General features: G+C 40.5%; 1 protein-coding gene across 5 annotated transcripts in view; it reads right to left on the reverse strand.

Annotated features, from left to right (window-relative positions):
* The window catches only part of mark4b (MAP/microtubule affinity-regulating kinase 4b), a 60,572-nt gene extending 43,039 nt beyond the window's left edge, over positions 1–17,533 (reverse strand). The window contains exon 1 of one of the 5 annotated variants that reach the window (XM_084951770.1): positions 17,263–17,533. In XM_084951770.1, coding sequence (XP_084807896.1) covers positions 17,263–17,304 — 42 coding nt within the window. In that variant the 5' untranslated portion in view covers positions 17,305–17,533. Of the gene's footprint in view, positions 1–12,805; positions 13,990–17,262 lie in introns of those variants that run through there. The other 4 variants (XM_084951769.1, XM_084951771.1, XM_084951772.1 and 1 more) reach the window with 4 other exon arrangements.
* Between the last annotated feature and the right edge of the window lie 3,514 nt (positions 17,534–21,047).

Consider the following 21,047-nt stretch of genomic DNA (forward strand, 5'->3'; position numbering starts at 1 on the left):
GAATAAATGAGAGCAGAAAGAAGAATTCACTTTATTTCAAAGGGAGTCTAAATAACCCACAACTATTTCACGCTGTGACTAATAAGCATTGCTTCCACATGTTGCCCCTTAAACAACATAAATGACTGATATTCAAACAGAACATCCCTAAAGCATTTTTTGTGTTTCAGATTATCCACGGATGACTAAAGCAAAGAAGCAGATAGACATTGGTTGGCTTCTGCCACAGTCACTAAAATTCCTACCAATACCATTAGCCCAAACTTGAGTCAGACCAGTGTTGCTCCTCTCCCTCTCTGTCTTTTATGGCAAGTCCAATGTTAGCCTTCTGATTTATGATCAAAATACAATAATACAGCAAGGCATTTAGCAGTCTCACTCAGAGCAGCCTGATTTGATTCCACTGAGATTTGCATTTTCTTATTTTTACATGGCTTAAAACTGGTTGTTTGGGCCCTCGGGTCAGGCCAAGTACATTATAGCCAGGGGTGCACATAAGTGGTCTGCAGGTGCGCATTCGCTGTCTTAGCTGTCACCAGATAAGAAGTTGCAACGCGCGTTTGCATACATAAGATTTTCTGGAGGAGGACAGACATTTGTTTAGAACTTTTAAAGATGTCGAAAAAGCAAGCTCCTTTAAGCAATTACTTTGGTGTTCCTCCACCTCCAAAGAAATGTCAGAAGGAGTCCGAACCGCAAAAGAAGCGCTTATTCTCGGAAAAGTGGTTGCAGGAGGTGAGCTGGCTTCAAACAAATGATGAACGCACAGAGATGTGGTGCAGAATGTGCCGTGAAAATCCCACTCTAGCGGACAAAAACAGTGCCTTTTATATGGACGCAAACGTGCGTTGCAACTTCTTATCTGGTGCGCGTCTTATATTTTGACAGCGAATGCGCACATGCGGACCACTTATGTGCACCCCTGATTATAGCACTTATTAAGGCTTAAAATCATCATTAAATTGACCTTAATTTGAAAAATCAAGACAATGTTAACTACCCTGTTAAGTGTCAGCTACTCTGGCTGTTATTAAACACCCGATTTAAAAAAAAAAAAAAAATCATCTTGTGATGACCAAGTCTTCACTAAAAGCAGTAATTGTGCTGAAAAAAATCAAACCAAATATGAATAAATCACTGTTTTCTGCACCACAATGCCCCCTTTGTTAAATCCATTACCCTCTTAGGCTGAAATACCTCGGAGAGGTTTTAAGAGAAGACATTTAAATATCATCCCCTACATGAAGCGGACGGCACAAATATTAAGAGGACAACTACCCAGCACTGTGGGTTAAATGCGGCCTCCTTCCTCCAGTGTGACATCATCTGGCCCCACAGTATGCAAAATGTAACTGGATTCCTCTGTCTGGACAAGGCAGGACTGCAAATGTACACTACACACACACACGCGCTTTCTTTTTGCCTCTGGAAATGTGCCACATTACTCAGCATATCATTCGCCATGGCTCTGTAATCATCAGTACAGGCTGAGTAAGGGTCAGATTTATTCTGTTTGGATCAACAGCAGCGGATTAAAGAGCTGAGTCACTCCTTGGCTAGACCTCAGCTCCTCTCTCTCTAAACCCTGCATCACTGTATAAATTCACATCGATAAATGCAAAGAAAAGGCACAATTCCCTTTGGGAAAAAATTTACTGTCCATTTCAGTCATGTCCTCACAGTGTCAGTCTCTCTGCTGCTTTTTGCAGTCATGTATGATCTCATTCATTTCTCTCATAGTTTGTGGTAGGACTGAGGGATTGAGCATGCACAGTAAGGGAGGTACAACGGTGAGATGAAAACAGCACATGGTTCATGACAGCCTACTGCAAATACATTGAAAACTTCCCAACACGTGTTAATTAATCTAAAAGTGTTTTCAGACAAGTCGGCATCTTCCATGCAAACGACAGCCGCAGCGATCTGCTAGTGATCACAGCAATCACAAGCAGGTTTATGGTACAGCAACCTCTTTGCAACCAGTTTCACCTAGCAACAGCCAGCAACCACTCACCAACAGGTCAGAGAATGCACATTTTTCCATAGCAACCAGATGTTACCAGGTGGCAACAGAAGAAACTTAGACTTCAAATTGTAGAGATCAAAACCAACTTTTGTATCATCTGTTTTTTTGTGTACTAAATAGAAAGGCTGGGGAGCCCCCCACCCTCACCAAAGGAATCACCCAAGTGGAAACACTGACTACTAAGATTAGTTTTAAGTATACGGCAGTATTCAGTATTACTCAAGCAAAAACTGTGGACATGTAATAATGGAAGGTTCAGTACACAGGGTGAAAGTCAGAATAGAAGTCAAACCATAATAACAGTTTCCATTTGAAAGATTTTTGTAATAATGTTTTACTTTTTAATTCATTTTCTGAGCTAGCGGCTCATCAGGCTTTTTTTCACTAATGTCAGAGATGAGTGCGATCGAGTGTTATCTCTGGTGGGAGTGATAATTGCTAAAACTAGGCAAATCGTATGAAATATTTACTTCCTTTCATACATAAAACTTATGATGCTGATCATTACTGGATTAGTCAAGACAACTTGTAATCTGTGAAACTAGCAGCCCGTCTTACTCACAGTTTGCTGCATACTTCCACATTCATACCAGTCAATATCATATAAGCATACACTTTTGAGTCAAGTCCTCTTAATCACTTGACAGTTGACCTCTTAATTTCTGTTCAGTACCTTCTACCCACTCGCTTTTCCATCATTCCCACAGCTCAGTCTTTGTTTCTGGCCTTTTTGTTACCTAATGTAAAATTACAAGACCTACACAACCTCTCACAATTATGTTTGTTCCTCATGCCCAAAGCAATTTGTCTAGAACATGAAACCATGCACACTGATCGGAGAGAAACATGACCTGCTTGGTAACATCTCTTAAATTAAATGTAATTGCTGGTTTGGCTTCACAGACAACAATTTTGCAGACCTTCTGACTAAGCGGGTGAAATAATGGATGTCAATGTTAGTAGTAGTGTTCTTTTAGATTATGGTCTGCTGCAGGAAGCTATTAACCACACTGCCAAGGGGAAGTCATACTATAGTTATTGACAACACTTGCAATGTACTTCTAGCTCTCTGTCTATAACCAGATGATAAATGCAAAAAAGTCAGCTTAGCTCAAACAAAAGCACACATAGAGGAACAGGAAGTATTGTGACAAAGCTTGCATCACAGGCTCTGCGTTTCTACTGACCACAATTTAAAAAAAACAAAAAAAACAACTACTTTTGGTATGAGCTAGAGATGTTGGACTGCTGAATATTTTACTTTAGTTACTAAAACATTATCACATGCACACACGAATCATGTGATTCCATCATAATCACATACAGCTTTTAATAACTTTAAAAAGTTGGTAAGCAGAGTTTCATCTGTAAACAAGACATCATAGCACACACAGAGTTTTTGGCCTTCCACCAAAAAAAAACCACCAGAAATGTGACAGATATATTTCTCACTTCTCTTAACTGAAGCACTAATTTAGGGCCAGAACTATCAAGAATAGCCTCAGACTCCTTGCTTTAAGTACATGAGGACCAACTGTTGTTAGTTGTGTAGAAACCACCAGAGTTTCATATTTTAGGTCTGATATTTGACCAGGCGTGAGAAAAAGATGCCAAAGAAGGAAGCTGAATGACACATCACACAAACCTTCACTCCCAAACATCCAGCTCACTCTATGGCTCCTCTCGAACACCCAAATTGGGCATGAAATTATTTTTTTCAAGGGGCACACAAGTTTTGCAAATTTGATGAGACCTCCCAGCGACCACTAAAACTGTAGTTATAGCTCATGGAGAGCGACCTGGTCTTTCTGGTTGAAAAACACTGGATGGCTGTTAACTAAAAGGGCTTTTGGTTAAACTGCAGCAGCTGAGGCCTGAGGAGAAACACTGAGGACAGTAAGTCGACACCTGACAGCCGAAGAGGCCCTCTACACAATGAACACAACAGCCTGACTGTGTGCTCTGACTATGAATATCTGAGTGTCTTTTCTTCTTGTCTGCTGGTTCAGATTTTGTAATTGTGCAAATCTGCTTGTCTTCAGGGGTCTTTGTGAGCGTTTGGCAGTTAGCATAGGCTCCGTGAAAAGCGTCATTCTGCACATGGTAGCCTGATCTCCAGAAAACGCCACCTGTTCAGCGTTTGTCGCCTAACCACTTAACTAGAATTACATAATTGCTGGAGAGAAAACAATCTGTGTTGACAAAATGCCAAGACAGTTAATTTTGGATTTAGTGCCAGCAAAGTTTAATCACTGTGTTTATTATTTTTGGCTTAGGCTCTTTAACCTGCATCTAACACCGTGTTCCTTCTTTGGAATGATCATAAAGCTAATCCCAATTATTATCTCCCCATTTCAGCATTAATTTAAGACCTTTTCAATGATGATCTTCAATGCATTTTTTTAAATAACTACATTTCTATCAGACTATAGGTAGCTTTTGTTGATTTTAAATTTCTAACAGTAGCTATGGGCACAAATGAAACCCCAAAAAATCTTCAGAAATTGCTCAAATTAAACCAACAGGAACCATACGGCCCATTGAATGGCACACTGGGTGTTTGAAAAGCAATTTAGAAAATGCAATTCAAAAACAACAGATAAATACTATTGACATTAGCCTCTAAGCCGGTAATGTGAGCAGGGAATGCAAATCCTTAAATTTCCCTTAAAAATCTGCCACTGAGAGGCTCTTGAGCAAGCCATTTTCAGGAAGGTCCAGTAAGCTCTTAAGCTCTTTTCCTGATGCTTTACACTCATGCTTTTGCAGTTTCACTGTTTACTACTGTACGCTGTAAAATATAACCAGGGAAACTGGGGGCTCTGCGACCCGCTCATGGGCAACATTGCTGTAGCTGTTAAGGCTAAACAGAGGGTAACTCAATCACGTCTCCAGGGATCTGAGCTGGAAACTTCCCTCCAAGTGTTCTGCTTCTCTGACCTTTTGGGTCCGCTGTTGCAGCTGTAATCCAAAATGCCTTTAAGTTGGATTCAGTTGGCAAGGTTACAAAAAAGTAAACATCAGCAAGCCACTGTGATCAGTACACAGTTTCAATGCACCTTGTGCAATAATCACAAGCTTTCATCTGCAGATTTGTATTTCTGGGCATGAATTTTCATGTGTACTAATGATGTCTTCCACTTTTAAAGGGCAAAAAGGTCCACATGCGGAGGCTTCGTGGGGTTTTGCTGCTCACACAAGAAACCTCAGTCAAAGTGCTACAAGAATAACAAATCTTTCCATTTCATTTGTTTTTCATTTATTTTTAAAGTGTTATTAATTTCAAATATGTTACTGTTGGAAGCGGCTCAGACAATAAAAACAACTAGGTCAGGGTCAGGCTATTAAAGACGACTTGTTTTGGTTGGGAATTAAAAATAACTTGATTAGGTTTAGAAAAAGATTGTGGTTTGGTAAAAACAAAAAGTTTTTCGTGACTTTTAAAGGTCGGTTTTCTTGTTAGCCTCAGTGACACATCTTGGCTGAAGAATCTAGGCAACATATGTGCTATGTGCACAAAATATACCTCCTATTGAAAAATTTCAGTTTCAGAGTTGTGCCGTCACAAAACAACATGACAGTTTATATCTATAAACACAAACAAATAGTTCTCATGATTATTTCACATTTTTCTATAAAACTGGGCAAGCAATTTAACAGCAGCCCGCTTAATTTCATACCCATCATGCATGGCTCGGCTGGCCTCGGGGGACCAGATGATTTAAAGCCTAAGGCTGTTTATGACTGTATCTGGAGTGTTTCTAGGTGAAATGAATGCCAACGTGGGCATCAAAGGAGGGTGCCAGTTTTCGGGTAACATGTCTGGACAGCAAGTACTTGAATCTTTTTGCTTGTCCAGGGAAACACAAAAGCCTCGCTGTGCCCTGCAGTCGTGCACTGAAAGACATGTTGGCCTTTTTGTAAGAAAACACAGCTGTGCATGTGCACACAAGCACTCACCCACACCCTCTATACGACTTCCTTCTCTCTCACACACATTAAAACCTTATGACTAGCCCCAAGCAAAAAAGTGTGCCCATTCCCACAGTTCAGCATTAAGAAGAGCAATGCAACCTGTTTATTGTTTATTAAAACCTGTTTATTACACCTGTAATTAACTTTTACTGTTGAGACTTTAAAATATTCTAAACTCAAGAGATAATCCCACGAAACCTTTTCTTCTAAAAACACAAATACAAGGCAATACAAAGTTAAAGAGGAGAAAAGATCCTGTGGTTAAATAAAAAATGTAAGATTCTATGAAAATTCTCACAGGCCGTTTGCAAATGCAGGTTTAGCAGGTTGGGTTAAGTCACCCGCATGTGGAAACAAGGAAACTGCAGAGGGAGATGAACACTGGCACAGATGCAACTTCAAAACAGATCACGTTGATTTATTGGAACGTTTTAATAACACCTCATATAAGTTTAACAAAAATATTAGTGAAAATATAAATTTTCAATTTAAGAATTTAAAGCTTTGTCATTTCCTTATTTAATTTAAATATAAGAAGGATTTGAATCCTGGCAGCTTGCTCCTGCGCCTGCATGTTCTGGCTTCTTTGTACTGGTCAAATACATGCATGATTGCCTGACTGGGGAAAAGTGCTATATCAGTGCGTTTTTGCTTCACATCGTTTTATTTTTGTACCCTTAGATTAAAGATGTAAAACTGTCACAATAAGATGAAGACTGAGCTCAGTAAGTTACAAAGAGATGTAAAATATTAACAACGTCCTTGAAAACAATTCAATTATCCATAGCCCACAAAATAAGAGTGGAAGTAAAAAGCAAAATGTAATTTATTCATTCGTCCTGAAAGGTGACCCTAGAAATTATATGCTATTCATGTTGTCTACCGTAAACTGTTGATGTGCCTTCTGTCAGTGATTCTCTACTAAAATGTTCACAGCCTACAGAGAAGCATAATCCTGCTATTATGGATAAGAACATCACTGATATTCCGGTTTGGTTTGTTCAGGTTTGAAGTATTGTACAACTAGCAATTTTCTGATTTAAAAAAAAGCCCAAGACGATACACTACAGAAGAGTAATTATAAGGACTTAAAGCAGTTAAAGACTACAAAAAGCAGCAGGGACTTTTTTAACTTTGGGGTATAAAGGTGAAAAGGATGGAGGACATGTCAGGTATTAGTTCTGGTTTCGGTGACTTTTGCGACAGAGTCAGAAATATACACGGGGAGGTTAAAGGAAATGACAGGACTGAACAAGAGAAGAGAGCAAAGCAGAGAACAGAGGGTAAGAACATGTAAATTGCAGAGCGTGGCGTGAAAGTGCAGACTGTCATGTCACGTGTGATGTGACTGAATGATAAGTCAATGTGGTGTTGATGATCTCAGAAGACGAAGCCACAGCATGATAATATCATGCACTGCGCATTTGTGATGGTCTCGGAGCCTTTTGCATGTGAGACTTTCCTGTCTTACATGCAGAACACACAAATACATGCACCAACATGTTCAACCACATGTGTGCTGCATTCAAAACTTCCATTTACTTTTATTTGTCTTTCTACCACCATCTGTAGCTACCCTGTAATGAAATCTGGCATTCAACGTGAAGATCCGAAGCACAAACAACATTTTTAATTAATCAGTGTTGGAAACTGTTCTTGGGTGGGTTTAGAGTTCTGCATCAAATCCCAGCAGCCCCTGCACCTACTGAGCAACACCACTGCTTGCGTTTATACTTGTGCGCTGGTGCAATCACAAGTGAAACAGGGCTAATCCTGTTGGACTTGGAGGTAATAAATATTGAACAACAGTTTTACTACAACACAGGAAGGAGAAAAACTTCAGAGGTGATGGAGCTAAACTATCAGAGCGATGAAAATGGGAAAATGGCATATGTCTATATTGGAAGAACGATAGCTTGTGCATTAGCTTTGTGAGAGACACTTACTGCCAATTACCTTGTGTTGAACTGTGATTATGTTTGTGCTAATCAACATATTGTGTTTGCACTGCATATTAACACCAAGCGGATCTAGTTGTAGGCAGCTGTTTTTGATTTGTGTCGACATGTAGTTACTTTTCTAGGAAGGTGCACCAAGCACAATAATCGAGCATCATTCAGTAGATTTGAATGATGATTCTAGGGCTGTGCAAACTGATAATGTTTAATTTCAATTACAATTTTGGCTTGTTGTCAAATATGTTCTTATTGTTTTCTTGCAGAGCGACCGTTTTATTTCCAAGGAAACTCCCTGCCAAGCCGCAGCACGTTAGGTTCAGTTAACATTTTCTTTCTAATGAAATTGTAATGAAAGAACAAAGAAATCCACTTTTGAAATTTCAATAACTCTTCTATTCTTCCAGAGTCTGTAAGTAATCCTGTCAATTATGATTTCAGTATTGATCAAAATAATTGTGACTGGGATTTTTTTCTATAATCGAGCAACCTTGGGTGACTGTGAAGATGCAGTGAAGCCTGAAATATAAGTTATTGATGTCTGACCATTCATTTAGATAAAGGCCTTAAAACAGCTGCCAGGATGCACTGTCGAGATGTCTGCCAAGTGGCTAAACTTGCTTCCGGAAGGACGTCGCTATAAATCAAAATGGGATAAGGTCTGTAAGTTGAAGGCACAAAGTCGGCAAGTGAACGAGTGTGTGTCTGTGTGTGTGTGTGTGTCTATGTGTGTTAAAATGGACAGGAGAGGGTGAGGAATAATGGGAAGGTGGGGGTGGGGTGTGCAGGACCTCATGTTGTAGCCATGGTGAGGTTACTAAGACAAAAGGCTTGTGTTTGAGCAAGGACAGCAATCATTCTGGTTTATTCCCTGCAATTCTGAGTTCTCACCAGCTTTAATGCTACATATGCATTTCTACAAGGATCATTTTTGACAAGAGGAGACTGCATCAAGCATTTAACAGGCTCTATTATTAGTTTACTGCTCTGCTTCAGGAGAAATCGTTTTATGACTCTTGCAGTTATTAAAAAACAGGGGAAAGAATCCACCAGTGGCTCTCGCTTTTATTTGATATCTCACAGTGTGGACAAAACAGCATTTTCAGAAAGCGTAGAAGCGCCTGCAACAGATTCTCCTCAATGTGAAGACTGAGCTTCTTTAGTCTTAATCTTTATTGTAACACAAGCCTCGATCTAACTTTAATGTTTTTGAATTTTTATTATTTGGATGTGGTGTAAATGTCCAAACCAGCTACAACAGGTTTGCATAAAAGTCAAAGAAGATTCTGCCACCTCAAAGTACTTCAGCGTTCCAGAAAGCGGTATAAACAATAAACACCTAACTGCTACAATCCAGAATGAGTTGTGCAATAAATTATCGGAACCAGAGTGACCTAATCATACCTTTCATACATTCCATACTTTACATTACAGGAAAAACCACACTTTACTGATGTCAGTAGATCAACTCGAAAGGTCAGCGTGAACACCAAGAAAACCAGCTGATGCAGGCCAAGGGTTCTCAATGTTTTGATGACCAAGTGCCAGTCGATCCCTTACAGTGTCTGAAATGTTTCTGTTCAGAGAATGGTTTATCATTTTTAATCTTCTTCTAATTTTTAAACATTAGCAAGGAAGTATTTCTAGACACGTCTCGACACAAAAAGTACTTTAAGATGGCAAGAACAGAGGAAGTGACATTTAAAAGCAACACTCCCTTGGTTCTACATTGCTACATCAGTGTTTCCCACTGACTGTACTTATATAATTTAATATGCTATAAAATGATATATAAACTGGGGCAATAAATGATGGAGCACTAGTCAGCTGCTTCTCCAGTTAGTTTCTTATCCAGTCTATGGACTCAAAGTCCATGGTCCTGGACTGCTGCTTGCAATCGTGGTACTCTGTGAACTTAGTGTAGTGTACTATCTTTCTATATGGTGCAGGTTCCAGATTACTGCCGGCAGCTGCAATCCAAGACAATGGACTTCAAATCTGTCTGAGCAATGGATCGGACAGTAAAGACAGCTCAGAGCAACGACATCCTTACAAGCCATCCAGCAGGGAAAGACTAGACTGGAGACACTAGCAAGTTCAATTTAGCATCCTCTTTTAAAATAAGAGCAAGAGGACTGTATAATTATTAATCAATAACATCGTTGTCTTGGATGGATTTAAAAAAAAAATGCTACTAAAAATTAGGGCTACAACGATTCATCAACATACTCGATGACGCGGAAGCAGAATTTTATTGTCGATGCGTCATATACTATACCACATAAATGTGTTTTTGTAACTGTAATATACTGCAGGAAGCTATGGTGGCCATTATCGCCCTTATCGTCTGCCAAGACTGCACTCAATACCAACGAAGAAGAATGTCTTGATGCATGCTCAATGATCCAGGTAAGGAAATCCCAAACAGTTAATTCTGTTCATCAGGACAGACAGTGCAAAGCAGAGCTTTCCGAACACGACAGCACTACTGCAGTGCACAAGCATTTAAAAACGCCGCTGTTGTGCCAAAAAATGATCATCTGCTTAAAACTGATTTCCAATGTTTTTATGTGTCATGTCTTTACTTATATTGGTAAATAGACTTTGGTGAACATGATTTACAAAGTGATTATATATAAAATGTAAAAATTACCTGTTTTCCAAGTATCTTATGACTTTATGTGTTATTGTACCTACATTCAAACCAATCCGGTTCTTTTTGGCCACATAAGACATCTTTTTAAACCTATTATTATATTTGTTGCAATTTCTGCGATCCTCTTGGTCAGATTACTCTTAAAAATACATTTTTTAACGTCAATGAGACATTTTAACTGGATAAATAAAGGATATAAACGTCACTTTTGGGCTTCCACCTTTTGATAGGAATGCTGTTTGTGGCTCAAGATGACTTGATAGGGATACATTTGACATTTGTTTCACAAATTATAGGCCAAAACGTTATTTAGAGCAGTTTAAATACGGGCAGTTAATATTTGGCAAATACTAGAAATCAGTTTTTGGCAGAAAAATCTCTTTTTGGCAGCTAATGAGTGAAATGCGATAGTAAACCATTAAACAGAGATAGCTACACTGTCTCCTAGTTTGTTTGTTTAGTTTTTACACACATTAATATTATAGCAAACCTTTTTCCACCTAACATTAAGTAGCTAATCTGTGGGGAGAGAGAGAACAGGGTGATATTCACAGGTGGGTAGACTTGAGGAGGTGAGGCACTGGAGCCTAGAACAGGTTTGCCCACAGGAAGAGGAGACAAGAGTTATTGAAATAATTGTTGACTAATCGAAGAAAAATTGGCAGATTAGCCGACTACCAAAATGATCTTTGGCTGCAGTCCTGCTAATAATGCACTTGTTGTCAATTCATAGAGGCACTGCATCTAAGTAAAGTCTAATTCGCCCATTGAATGCTCGAAGATTTGTACACTTTCACAGGAATGCTGTTTGTGAGCCTAACTTCAGGTCTTAAACTGCCTAGATTCCAGTATATCATTCTCCACCAACTTCAGCATCATATATTTCAGCTCCTTTCACTGGAATGAGTCTGATCCTCTGATATATCCTGAGTCAGTTAGGCTAAAATTTGTCTATTATGTCTGAGTGTCCTGAGGATGGATGCTGTTAACGTTAACTTCCTTGGGATGTCAGGTGCTGTTTCACTAAGCAGGTTTCTCATCAGTAGCTACTGATACACGTCTGCAACCCTTCAAGTTTACATGTTTAAAAGCTGTCGTTTGTTAGCTACACTTCTAAAGATCTTGCGTTCTTATTGTTGTAGTGCAGCAGTCCAAATCTTCCACATGTTTGCAATAATTAGTTATTACCAATACCTACAATCCCTCTGTGAAATGTGGGAAACATTGTGTATGCTTTATCATTCCTTGTCGTGTTCATGACCACAAATAAATGTTACTAAGGGCCACCACTGGCCTCGGGTCTGCACTTTGAGAACCCTGGATGCAGGAAAATCCAATGAGAGACACTACTGGTATTGGAAATATTTGCACCTATCTAAACAAAAGATATACAGGGCCTGAGGCAGTGACAGCATACACTTTAAATAACCTTAAAAAGCAGGAAAGGAAGTATTCAGTGTTTTGTTAGCTGCACTAAGAGGAAGTGGTCTTTGTTAGACCTTCACATCCAAAAAGAGAGGCTGCTTTGAGCTGGGTGCCCTTGAGACAGAGGTGGGGATATTCTGCACAGCTGCTCAACTGATGTCATAGGACATTAGAGAGGTTCACAGTAATTACAAGTATATTTACAAACACTAAAAATTGAATCAAGAACACATAACTCAAACCCAGTCTGCCAAAATCCCACGCTGCCACAGACACAGAAGGCTATCAGCAGGACGGACCAGGCTAGCCTGACACAGCAGATTTTGCAATATTGAGCTGCCCACTGAGCTTTCTGTCGCGGTTTTATTAAAGTGGAAACTGGGCGGGCCAGACAGGGTGGAGGTGATGGAGTGGAGGTGAGGGTTGGCTGGGTGGTCTTGCATCAGATGCATTAATTATTGATCAGCTGAGAGCTGAGGGGGGGTAAACATGCGCAATGAAAACACCGGTGGAGGTGAAAGTCTAATCTTCATATCTCCATCCTGGACAGCATGTGTGTCCAACTGCACCCTGTCCCAAATGAGCTAGGGGAGATTAGCGCGTCTACGTCGCCTTGCTTGATTGCAGCTGCTCTTTGCACATGGCAGACTAATCTCTGGGCCCGCGGGCTGACGGGGGTTATTATGATCAGCTCCTTGAAAAGCATAATAAAAACCTAAGCGCAACCTCTCACAGACAGACGCCTATGGTTTTTAATTATCTACTTACATGGTCCGGGTTCCGCTCGTTCCCAGGCAGTGCTGTGCGTAAAGACATTTTTTGTCCCTGAGTGAGCTTCGCCGTCCAGGAGAGAAAAAAAAGTCTGGGTTGTGTTCACACCGGGTGAAAAGAAAGAAAGAAAGAAAGAAATGCCACCCCAGACTAGCCTGGCTGTATGTAGATAGAGGGGGAAAGGCTTCACTTCTCATAAAATCCTCATTGTCACAGTCCGCGAAGGCAGCGCAGATCACCAAGACAGTGATCCAGCTTAAACTGATGCTTTAAAAAAAACTGAACCGGTTGGCTACATCCACTTCATGTCTTTATGGTGTGTCTGCCTCATCTGAAGAAGGAAAACCAACACTGAACCCCCCACTTAGCGCTTCGCTTTCCCCCAAATCCCCTCCCAGACGCTATCCTCTCATCTCTGTTGACACGCTGCTGGATAGTTAACAAAACAGCCCCTGTGGTCACCGGTTTACCTCCACCTGCATCGTCTTCTGCTGAGAAAGGAGGAAAGCGCGCACAGCCGGTGGAAAACACAGCAACCGATAGGGGCTGATAAGAGGAAACAGAGGCGAGGACTCAGTGTCCCTCTGGCCACCACGGTCTGAATTCAGAAAAAAAAAGCAGGGGACTTTGTGTGTTCCTGTTAGCTTGCTGAATAATTCTGGGGACAGTCCACGAAGACGCAGTCAGTTTAAAAGGAAGCAGGAACCGGCTGAGGCAGCACTTCTGGACGCCGGGAGACGTTCAGGGCCCGGGTAAATAAATCAATGTATTGAAGAGAGCAGGCGGACGTGCAGCCTCCCAGTGTGTGAGTCCTATGGTGGGTTCTTCCTCTCTGTCCAGTCCGCCCTTGGCTCCTCTCCTCTCCGATTTGGTTAAAAGTGCTGCAGCGGTAATTGAAGAAGTCGCCGGCGTGTGAGAGCGAAGATACGTCTCCGCCGGGTCACGAACACACCATCTGTTTTCTAAGAAAGACGAGAGAAGAGCGGACCTCTCCCCCAGTTCGCCTCCCGAAAAACAGTGACAAGAGAAAGAGTGGGGAACGTCAACGGTAGGCAGGGCTGCTGCCTTCCACGCACGCGCACACAGACACGCGCTATTCTCTCATCTGTCGAGCTGCCTTCAAGTACCCCGCAAAAAAATCTGTCTTCCGGCAATCTATCAGAGCTCGGAAAATAAAGATACTTGTAGACCCATGGTAAACTTTCCAGGATGAAGAAAAGCTATCAGCAGGATTTAAGGAAACAGCTGCTATGACTTTATGTCCCATACAGGTATATATTGTGTTAATAAAGGTTGATTAAAAAAGGCCTGAAAAGTGTCTTTTATCTGCATTCCTTGTAATGACCAGCAGGAGACAACCCTTACCTCAGTGAACTCTTTCCTGGTGCGTTTATGGGCTCCGTCGCTATTTTCATCTCATATTGCATAGAAAATTAAAAGGTTTGGCCATTCTGTGTTTCACATAGGCCCATGACTAACGACTCACTGATAGTGGAGTTTTACAATCAGGTTCACCACTCACATATCACATCCAGTTTCAAAACACTAAGATGGCAGTGGTGAAAATGCTTAGCTCTGGGCTTTATAAACCAGTGGGTGACTTCATAATGCGTAGATACATCCTTTATAGCGTCTTACAAAATGAAAATAAATAAATAAAAGTTCCACCATTTAAGTTTGAAACAGAGCCACGCAAAACGTAAGAGAAACTCTTAAAAGTAACTCGTGAGCTAAGAAATGACATCTTTAAAAACCTTCAAAACAAAAGAGAAGTCAGAAAGAAATGTAAAAGTTATTTAAATTATTTAAAGCAATATGATATGATAATAACTAATAAGTGTGAGGTGGGAAATTAAGCAGGTTTCTGGCTGAAAACCTCTCTTTGTTATGGAAACAGCAGGCAAGACATGAGGTGTTTTAAATGAAACAAGTAAAATCTTAAAATCAATTCTAAAAGAAAAAAAAAAAAAAAGGACAGCCATTGAAGAATAATTAAAACTGCTGATGACTGTGGAAGAGTCATTATCGGTACTTCTGCTCATTTATACTAGAACATGGTGCAGCGATTCAATCAGGCAAGTCATTATGAAAAAAGAAATATTTACAGTGCAAAGCCGCTTGAAGAAATGGAGGCAGGGGCTAAAAACTGAAAGTCAAAAGAATTTCAGCACACCTGTGAAACACCGCCCCCTGGTGGTGGAAGATCGGGTTAAATTGTATAGATAGTATTTACAAAAAGTACCTTTAAAAATCACATTTATTAGATAACATGTACATTTAAAGTAAGTTTTAACATTTTAAAATTACACACAACATACAAAGAGGCTGTTTTATGTGCATGGCCCACAGACACACTATCTAACTAATGACTATAAATCAATAGTGAGTGAATTTGTTGCATTTCCAAGCCTTTCAATGTGAGGCACAGAAATGTGTGTTTGTTTGGCACATGTGAGAGGACACTGGTTGATTTGTTGTTTTCTTAAATATCTAAATCTGCAGCCAGCCTCTGTGAGGCAGAGGGAAACACTTGAGAAAGGACTGTGAAAAATAAATAGGGATAAGGCAAAGTTTAATCCCTCTAGCCTGTAGTTTTCCAAAAGCCAGAGCTTTGCAGAAACTGGACCCTAAAGCTGGACCCTAAATTTTGGGGACCATGTCGAGGATACGGCTTCTAAAAAGTAATTGAACCACATTATGGTGACTGACCTCTGATAAATTGAGGTCACCATCCTATACACTAGTCCTGACCTATTATGCCCCTTTCTGGCTGTAAATGAGAGCTCGAATAATACACCAGCCTTATTTCTGTGGTTGCTTGAAATTTGAAGACACTCATCATGCAGGCTGAACTATTTACCCAGATAAGTTAAGCTCTGTGTTTCATGTGCATGCAAAGCTAAAACAAAACACCACGTTTCCAACAGCATCAGAACACAACACCCTTCCCCCCAGTGTGCATGAAGGCACAATTACTCCATTCATACAGACATGCTTGTGTGTGTGTGTGTGTGTGTGTGTGTGTGTGTGTGTGAGACAGAGAGAGTAGGCTAATATTACCAGAAATCTGTTTCTACTTTTGCTGAAAATCACAAAGGAAGTAAGGAAGGAAGGAAGGAAGCAGGTCTGCTCATTGTTAAAAACAAGTAAAAAATAACAATCGAAAGGAACAGCTGCTGCACGTCTCCTGTGATATTTTTGCTGTTATTGATTAACAGACAAGAACTATTAGCAAATAATACTGTTTAATACTAAACCTGAAAACATGTCCCCTTTAAGAGCTCATTGAAAGATAATCAAAACCCCAGGAAATCAAATATGATCACTTTCTATGTTATCCTCTACATAATCAAGCTGCAGTGCACTACAGCATTATATTGATTCATTACTGGTTTTGAGGGCATTTTCTACCCCACAGTGGAGGCTTTGAATTGTACTGCAGACCTTTTATTGTCATCCCTATGATGTAAAAAATGTCATATATGCACAAATAGTAGACAAAACTTTGAATGGGAGATCTGAGGAGTTTTTATGCTTAGAGCCAGAGGTAAGCACGCCATGATGCCTCCAGTATAAACCAAAGCATCTAAACCTCTTGGCTCACACAGTCTTTAGAGGACATGGCGTGGTCATCGCCCAGCTCACTTCTGATCACACGTAGAAAGAGAAGCCCATCTTATGCTTCTCTACACTGAACCCCAATGATCACCAGTACACTGTTTTGTTTTGTTTTTAAATTTAAATTCACATGTTTTATCTCGTATCATGCTGATTCAATCAAAGCGTCTTTACCTCCACTGTGAATCGTCTCTACCCCCGCAGAGATAATGAGGAAAGATTTGCAAAGAGAGGCATCTGCAGCAGAATTCAAACCCGGCACTTTTATGGAAGCTTGCAAATTAAATATGAAAACAGATATATGCACCAAACAATATAATTCAGGATTTAATGAGCTCATCTGCCCAGGAGGGGGATGTGTGCAGTTTAAAGCCGGTTACTGCTGTTTGTTTTTGCTAAGCAGATTTATTGCTGCAGTGTGTTCACAGAAAGAGCCCAAACACCTTTTTTTCTAAAGCTAATGCAGACTAAGTCCTGCAGCAAAGCCTGCATTCATGAAGGTTGTAAAGTTCAGTTTTTGGTAAAGCCGTTTAAGGGAGTACTCTTTTCTCTCCTTTAACACTTTAATCTTTACTATGACCTTTGTGTTGTAGAGGGTGTGGATGGGATTGGACTGAGAGTATTATTTTTTTGTTGATGTTTGTACACTTTAATCAGGAGTTTTCTGAATAGTCTAATAGAAGCGCTGACTAAAGCTTGTAGTGTAATTTGTCATTCTTTTGAACACTCCTCCATTAAACTACATTAGTTATTACTCTAATTTAAGACAGTTAAGACTATCTTTATCTCCCAAGGTGTCACGTGTTTACATTTTGAATTAGAAGCACAAACCTTACCTGGACTGATCTGGACCTGTTGGAGCGAACCCAGGGCCTCATCCTTCCTCAGCACTGCTCCTTCCTGGTTGAGACTGAGCGCTTCAGTGACCTGAGCCCCTGCAGACTGAGGGCCTGATACTGTAAGGGAAAGGTGAGCAGCACACAGGCACATTCACTGGCATCCCTCGGAGAACAGAGGCAGAGCTGCTGCAACTGCACGCGAATCAATGCTGGAAAGAACAACCAGAGCAGCAGTCCGTATTTCCATGGAGAGCAACTCAACGCAATGTCACAGAGTATACCGGCAGCATTAGCGTTACTGCTCGGTCAGCTGTGCACAAACCTATTAGAGCAAAAAAAGACAAAAACAAAAGTGAATGTGGAATTGTCGATATATCTAATGGGCTACGGAAAAGGTGGCGGTGGTGGTGTGTGAATGTGTTTCTGTGTGGCGTGATGGGCTTGTTTGTGTGTGTGGATAACAGCTAGTGATTTGTGCTGCTCTGAGCGCGTCAGCAGGGATCAATACAGGCGGTGACTCATGCTCGCCCCGAGGGCATCAGAACTATCACAACATCACTCATAACCCAATTGTTTCTCAGTCTTTAACTTACTTCTTATCTTAATCCAAAAACCAGTAGATAACCCCCAAGATTTGGAGTCTAGGGTCTAAAGCAAGAAAAAAGACAGAAGGACAAGATAGAAGCACAGTTCTGCAGTCATACAGGCTTCTTTTTGATCCCAAAGGTTAAAGGTGAAATTTCTCATGTTTATGTGATCATGGTACGATGTCCTTTGAGGAGCACTTTGCAGGAATTCCTTCTGCAGGTGAAGATTTATGTGCTTCTTCTTTTTCTTCTTTCGGCTGCTTCCTTTAGGGCAGGGGTGGGCAACTCCAGGCCTCGAAGGCCGGTGTCCCTGCAGGTTTTAGGTTTTTTGAACCAACACAGCTGATTTAAATGGCTAAATTAGCTCCTCAACATGTCCTGAAGTTCTCCAGAGGCCCAGTAACGAACTAATCATGTGATTCAGGTGTGTTGACCCAAGGTGAGATCTAAAACCTGCAGGAAACCGGCCCTCGAGGCCTGGAATTGCCCACCCCTGCTTTAGGGGTTGTCACAGTGGATTATCTATGAACCTCCTCTGAGGTCTTCCTCTTTTCTTCCTGCGATGCAGCTCCATCTTCAACATCCTTTGTCCCATAAATCTCCAACCTTCCTTTGCACATGTCAAAACCATTTCAGCCTCACCTCTCTAACCTTGTCTCCAGCCTCTCAGCCTGAGCTGTCCCTCTGATGTACTCATTTCTAATCCCGTCCCACTCACTCCCAATAAAACATTAGCATTTTCATCTGCAGCTCGACCTCCTGTGTTTTTGTCTCCAAATCACACATCATAGCAGGTCTCATTACCATCTTCTCCTTCACTCTTGCTGCTATCCTTCTGTCACAAATCACTCCTGACACTCGTCTCCACCCACTCCACCCTCTTGATCACCTCTCTTGTGCATTGCTCATTGCTTTGGATGGTTGACTCCAGGTATTTAAACTCATTTAACTTTCTACACTATCTGTGCGCCTTGCATCTCCAACTTCTTCTCAGTCACACATGTATTCTGTCCTGCTTCTACCGACTTTAATTTCTCCTCCCCTCAGAGCATACCTCCACCTCCCCAAACTCTCTTCCACCTGCTCCCTACTCTCACTATAATGTGATCTGCAAACATCATAGTCAGGACTTTTCTAAGATTAAAAATCAATCAATCAATCAATCAAGCTTTAAGGCAAAACTTTAAGGCAAAACAGCGTGGAGTTCTTTCTGCAAACCTAAGACTCATTTATACTGAGTACAAACATACACTTTTAAATTAGTGAAAACTGTTTCACTAAATTTGATTATTGTTTTAAAAGAACCCCTAAAATTCACATTGTAACATATATAATGTATATCATGTAATAACATGTATTATATAATATGTATATTATAATATAAATATTTGTTCCTGAGGTGTATTGACAGACTGTACAAAAAGAGAATATTAACAAATGATCATTAATCAGTATATTTTAAAAACTGTGAAACTGGGAGGTGTGATTTCTCCCATGTGTGATATGAAAAATATTCAGCCTTCTTTAAATCAGCGTATATACATTACTGAATAAAAGATTTTCCTAAACCTGAAGGCGTTCAAAAAAGAGAAGAAGAACCCAAACGTGAGAAGAAAACACAAACAGACTCTCCTTATCTCCTCTTTGGTAGGAAGCCAGCTGTAACAAGTTGTTTCTCTGCCAATCCCCCACACTTCCTCCCACGATACCCTGGACTGTAATCTGGAAGGGATTACAGCCAGTCTGACCTACTGTACAGCCCTGTGGCTGCTCAGGCAGTCGGTGCAGCACGGAGCTCATAGCCAGCTGCTAAATGTGCACACTGACGTCATTTACATGGATTTAAAAGGAGGCACCAATGAAACAATGAAAAGCAGCCACCAGGGAACAACACTGGTCTTTCTCAGTAAATTCACAGAAAGAGCAGTTTTTAACAAGCAGTCACGAAAGGCTGAATGTTCTTGTCTGTGAAAAAACCCAAACAAACCCTGATGATGTAGCTAATGAAGCCCGCTTTCTGCTTTCCCAGATGGTTAAACAGTTCAAATGTGTTGTGTAGTCTTTGTTTGCAATTAAACCTAAAAGTTAGAGATGAAATGCTGGAAACGTAAGGAAGAAGTAAACAGAAAGACACCTCTTCACTCATTTAGGAAAATAACTGAAAATAAAGTTCCCCTCAAAAAGGCGAAAGAGAACTGAAAAGGAACTTTGGACCTACTCTGCAACACTGAGGAGAAATGAGTGCCATCCAAGGAGCTCCATAGATTTATCTGGACTATAATATTAGTTTGTAGCGCCACCTCTTGGCAAAGAGGTGAACATAACAACAACAAAGCCAAACATCTTGAGGATGGTGCAGTTTGCAGCTTTCTTCTAAGTCTCATTGCTCTGTGACGTCCTGCCAGGATAGACAGTAAAAAAAAATTTAAATCTATTCATGAACAGATTAGATTATAGCAGTTATAGTAAGGCCCAGCAGAGCAACGTGAACATCGGCTTAAATTACTAAATATTGTAATTATTTGTGGGATACCACATCAGCTACACACAAATCTATTCATGAACAGTTAAACTGGATCAGTGGGGGATTATTAATTAATGTGACTTAAGACTAAGAGAAACAGTTTTGAATTGATCTCAGATCTTTTTTGGTTTAATAAAGATGAAACTTAAAAGAAACCACAAAGGTGACATTACTACACGGATCTCACAAAACCTCTGTTAGCGTTAGGCAATAATGATCTCTCAGAGATGCCACTTCATTGCTTTGAGGTGTTTATTCATCTTAAAAAAAATCAGATTGAGTTCCAAACCCTTCTGTATCCTCAACTTCCACATTTCTTCTGAAAATGTGAAAGTTGTTACATGATAACAACATGTCAGGCAGGCTCCACCGATTTAAAAGATTTTTTTAAATCCCTTCTAAAAATGAAACTTAAAGTCTAACCAGCTCAAAACAACAGAGAACTGGGCTTTAAAATATTACTGGTTTGTGTCTGTAATTTGTGGCAGACAGGCTACAGACAAGCTGTGGCAATCATGTCTAAGAGCTCACTCTGTCTCCACTGTTGTTAGTAAATGGCTCAACTGTAGATTCAACTGCTGATTCTGCTCGGCGTTTTCACAGCTTCCAGCCCACCATGACATCTTTATTTTCTTTGCATTTCCGCTCTTGACTTGAAAGTATTCTTGTTC

This window comes from Perissodus microlepis, chromosome 14 (genome assembly GCF_051167445.1).
Source record: "Perissodus microlepis isolate ML-2025 ecotype Zambia chromosome 14, ASM5116744v1, whole genome shotgun sequence".
Lineage (NCBI taxonomy): Eukaryota > Metazoa > Chordata > Actinopteri > Cichliformes > Cichlidae > Perissodus > Perissodus microlepis.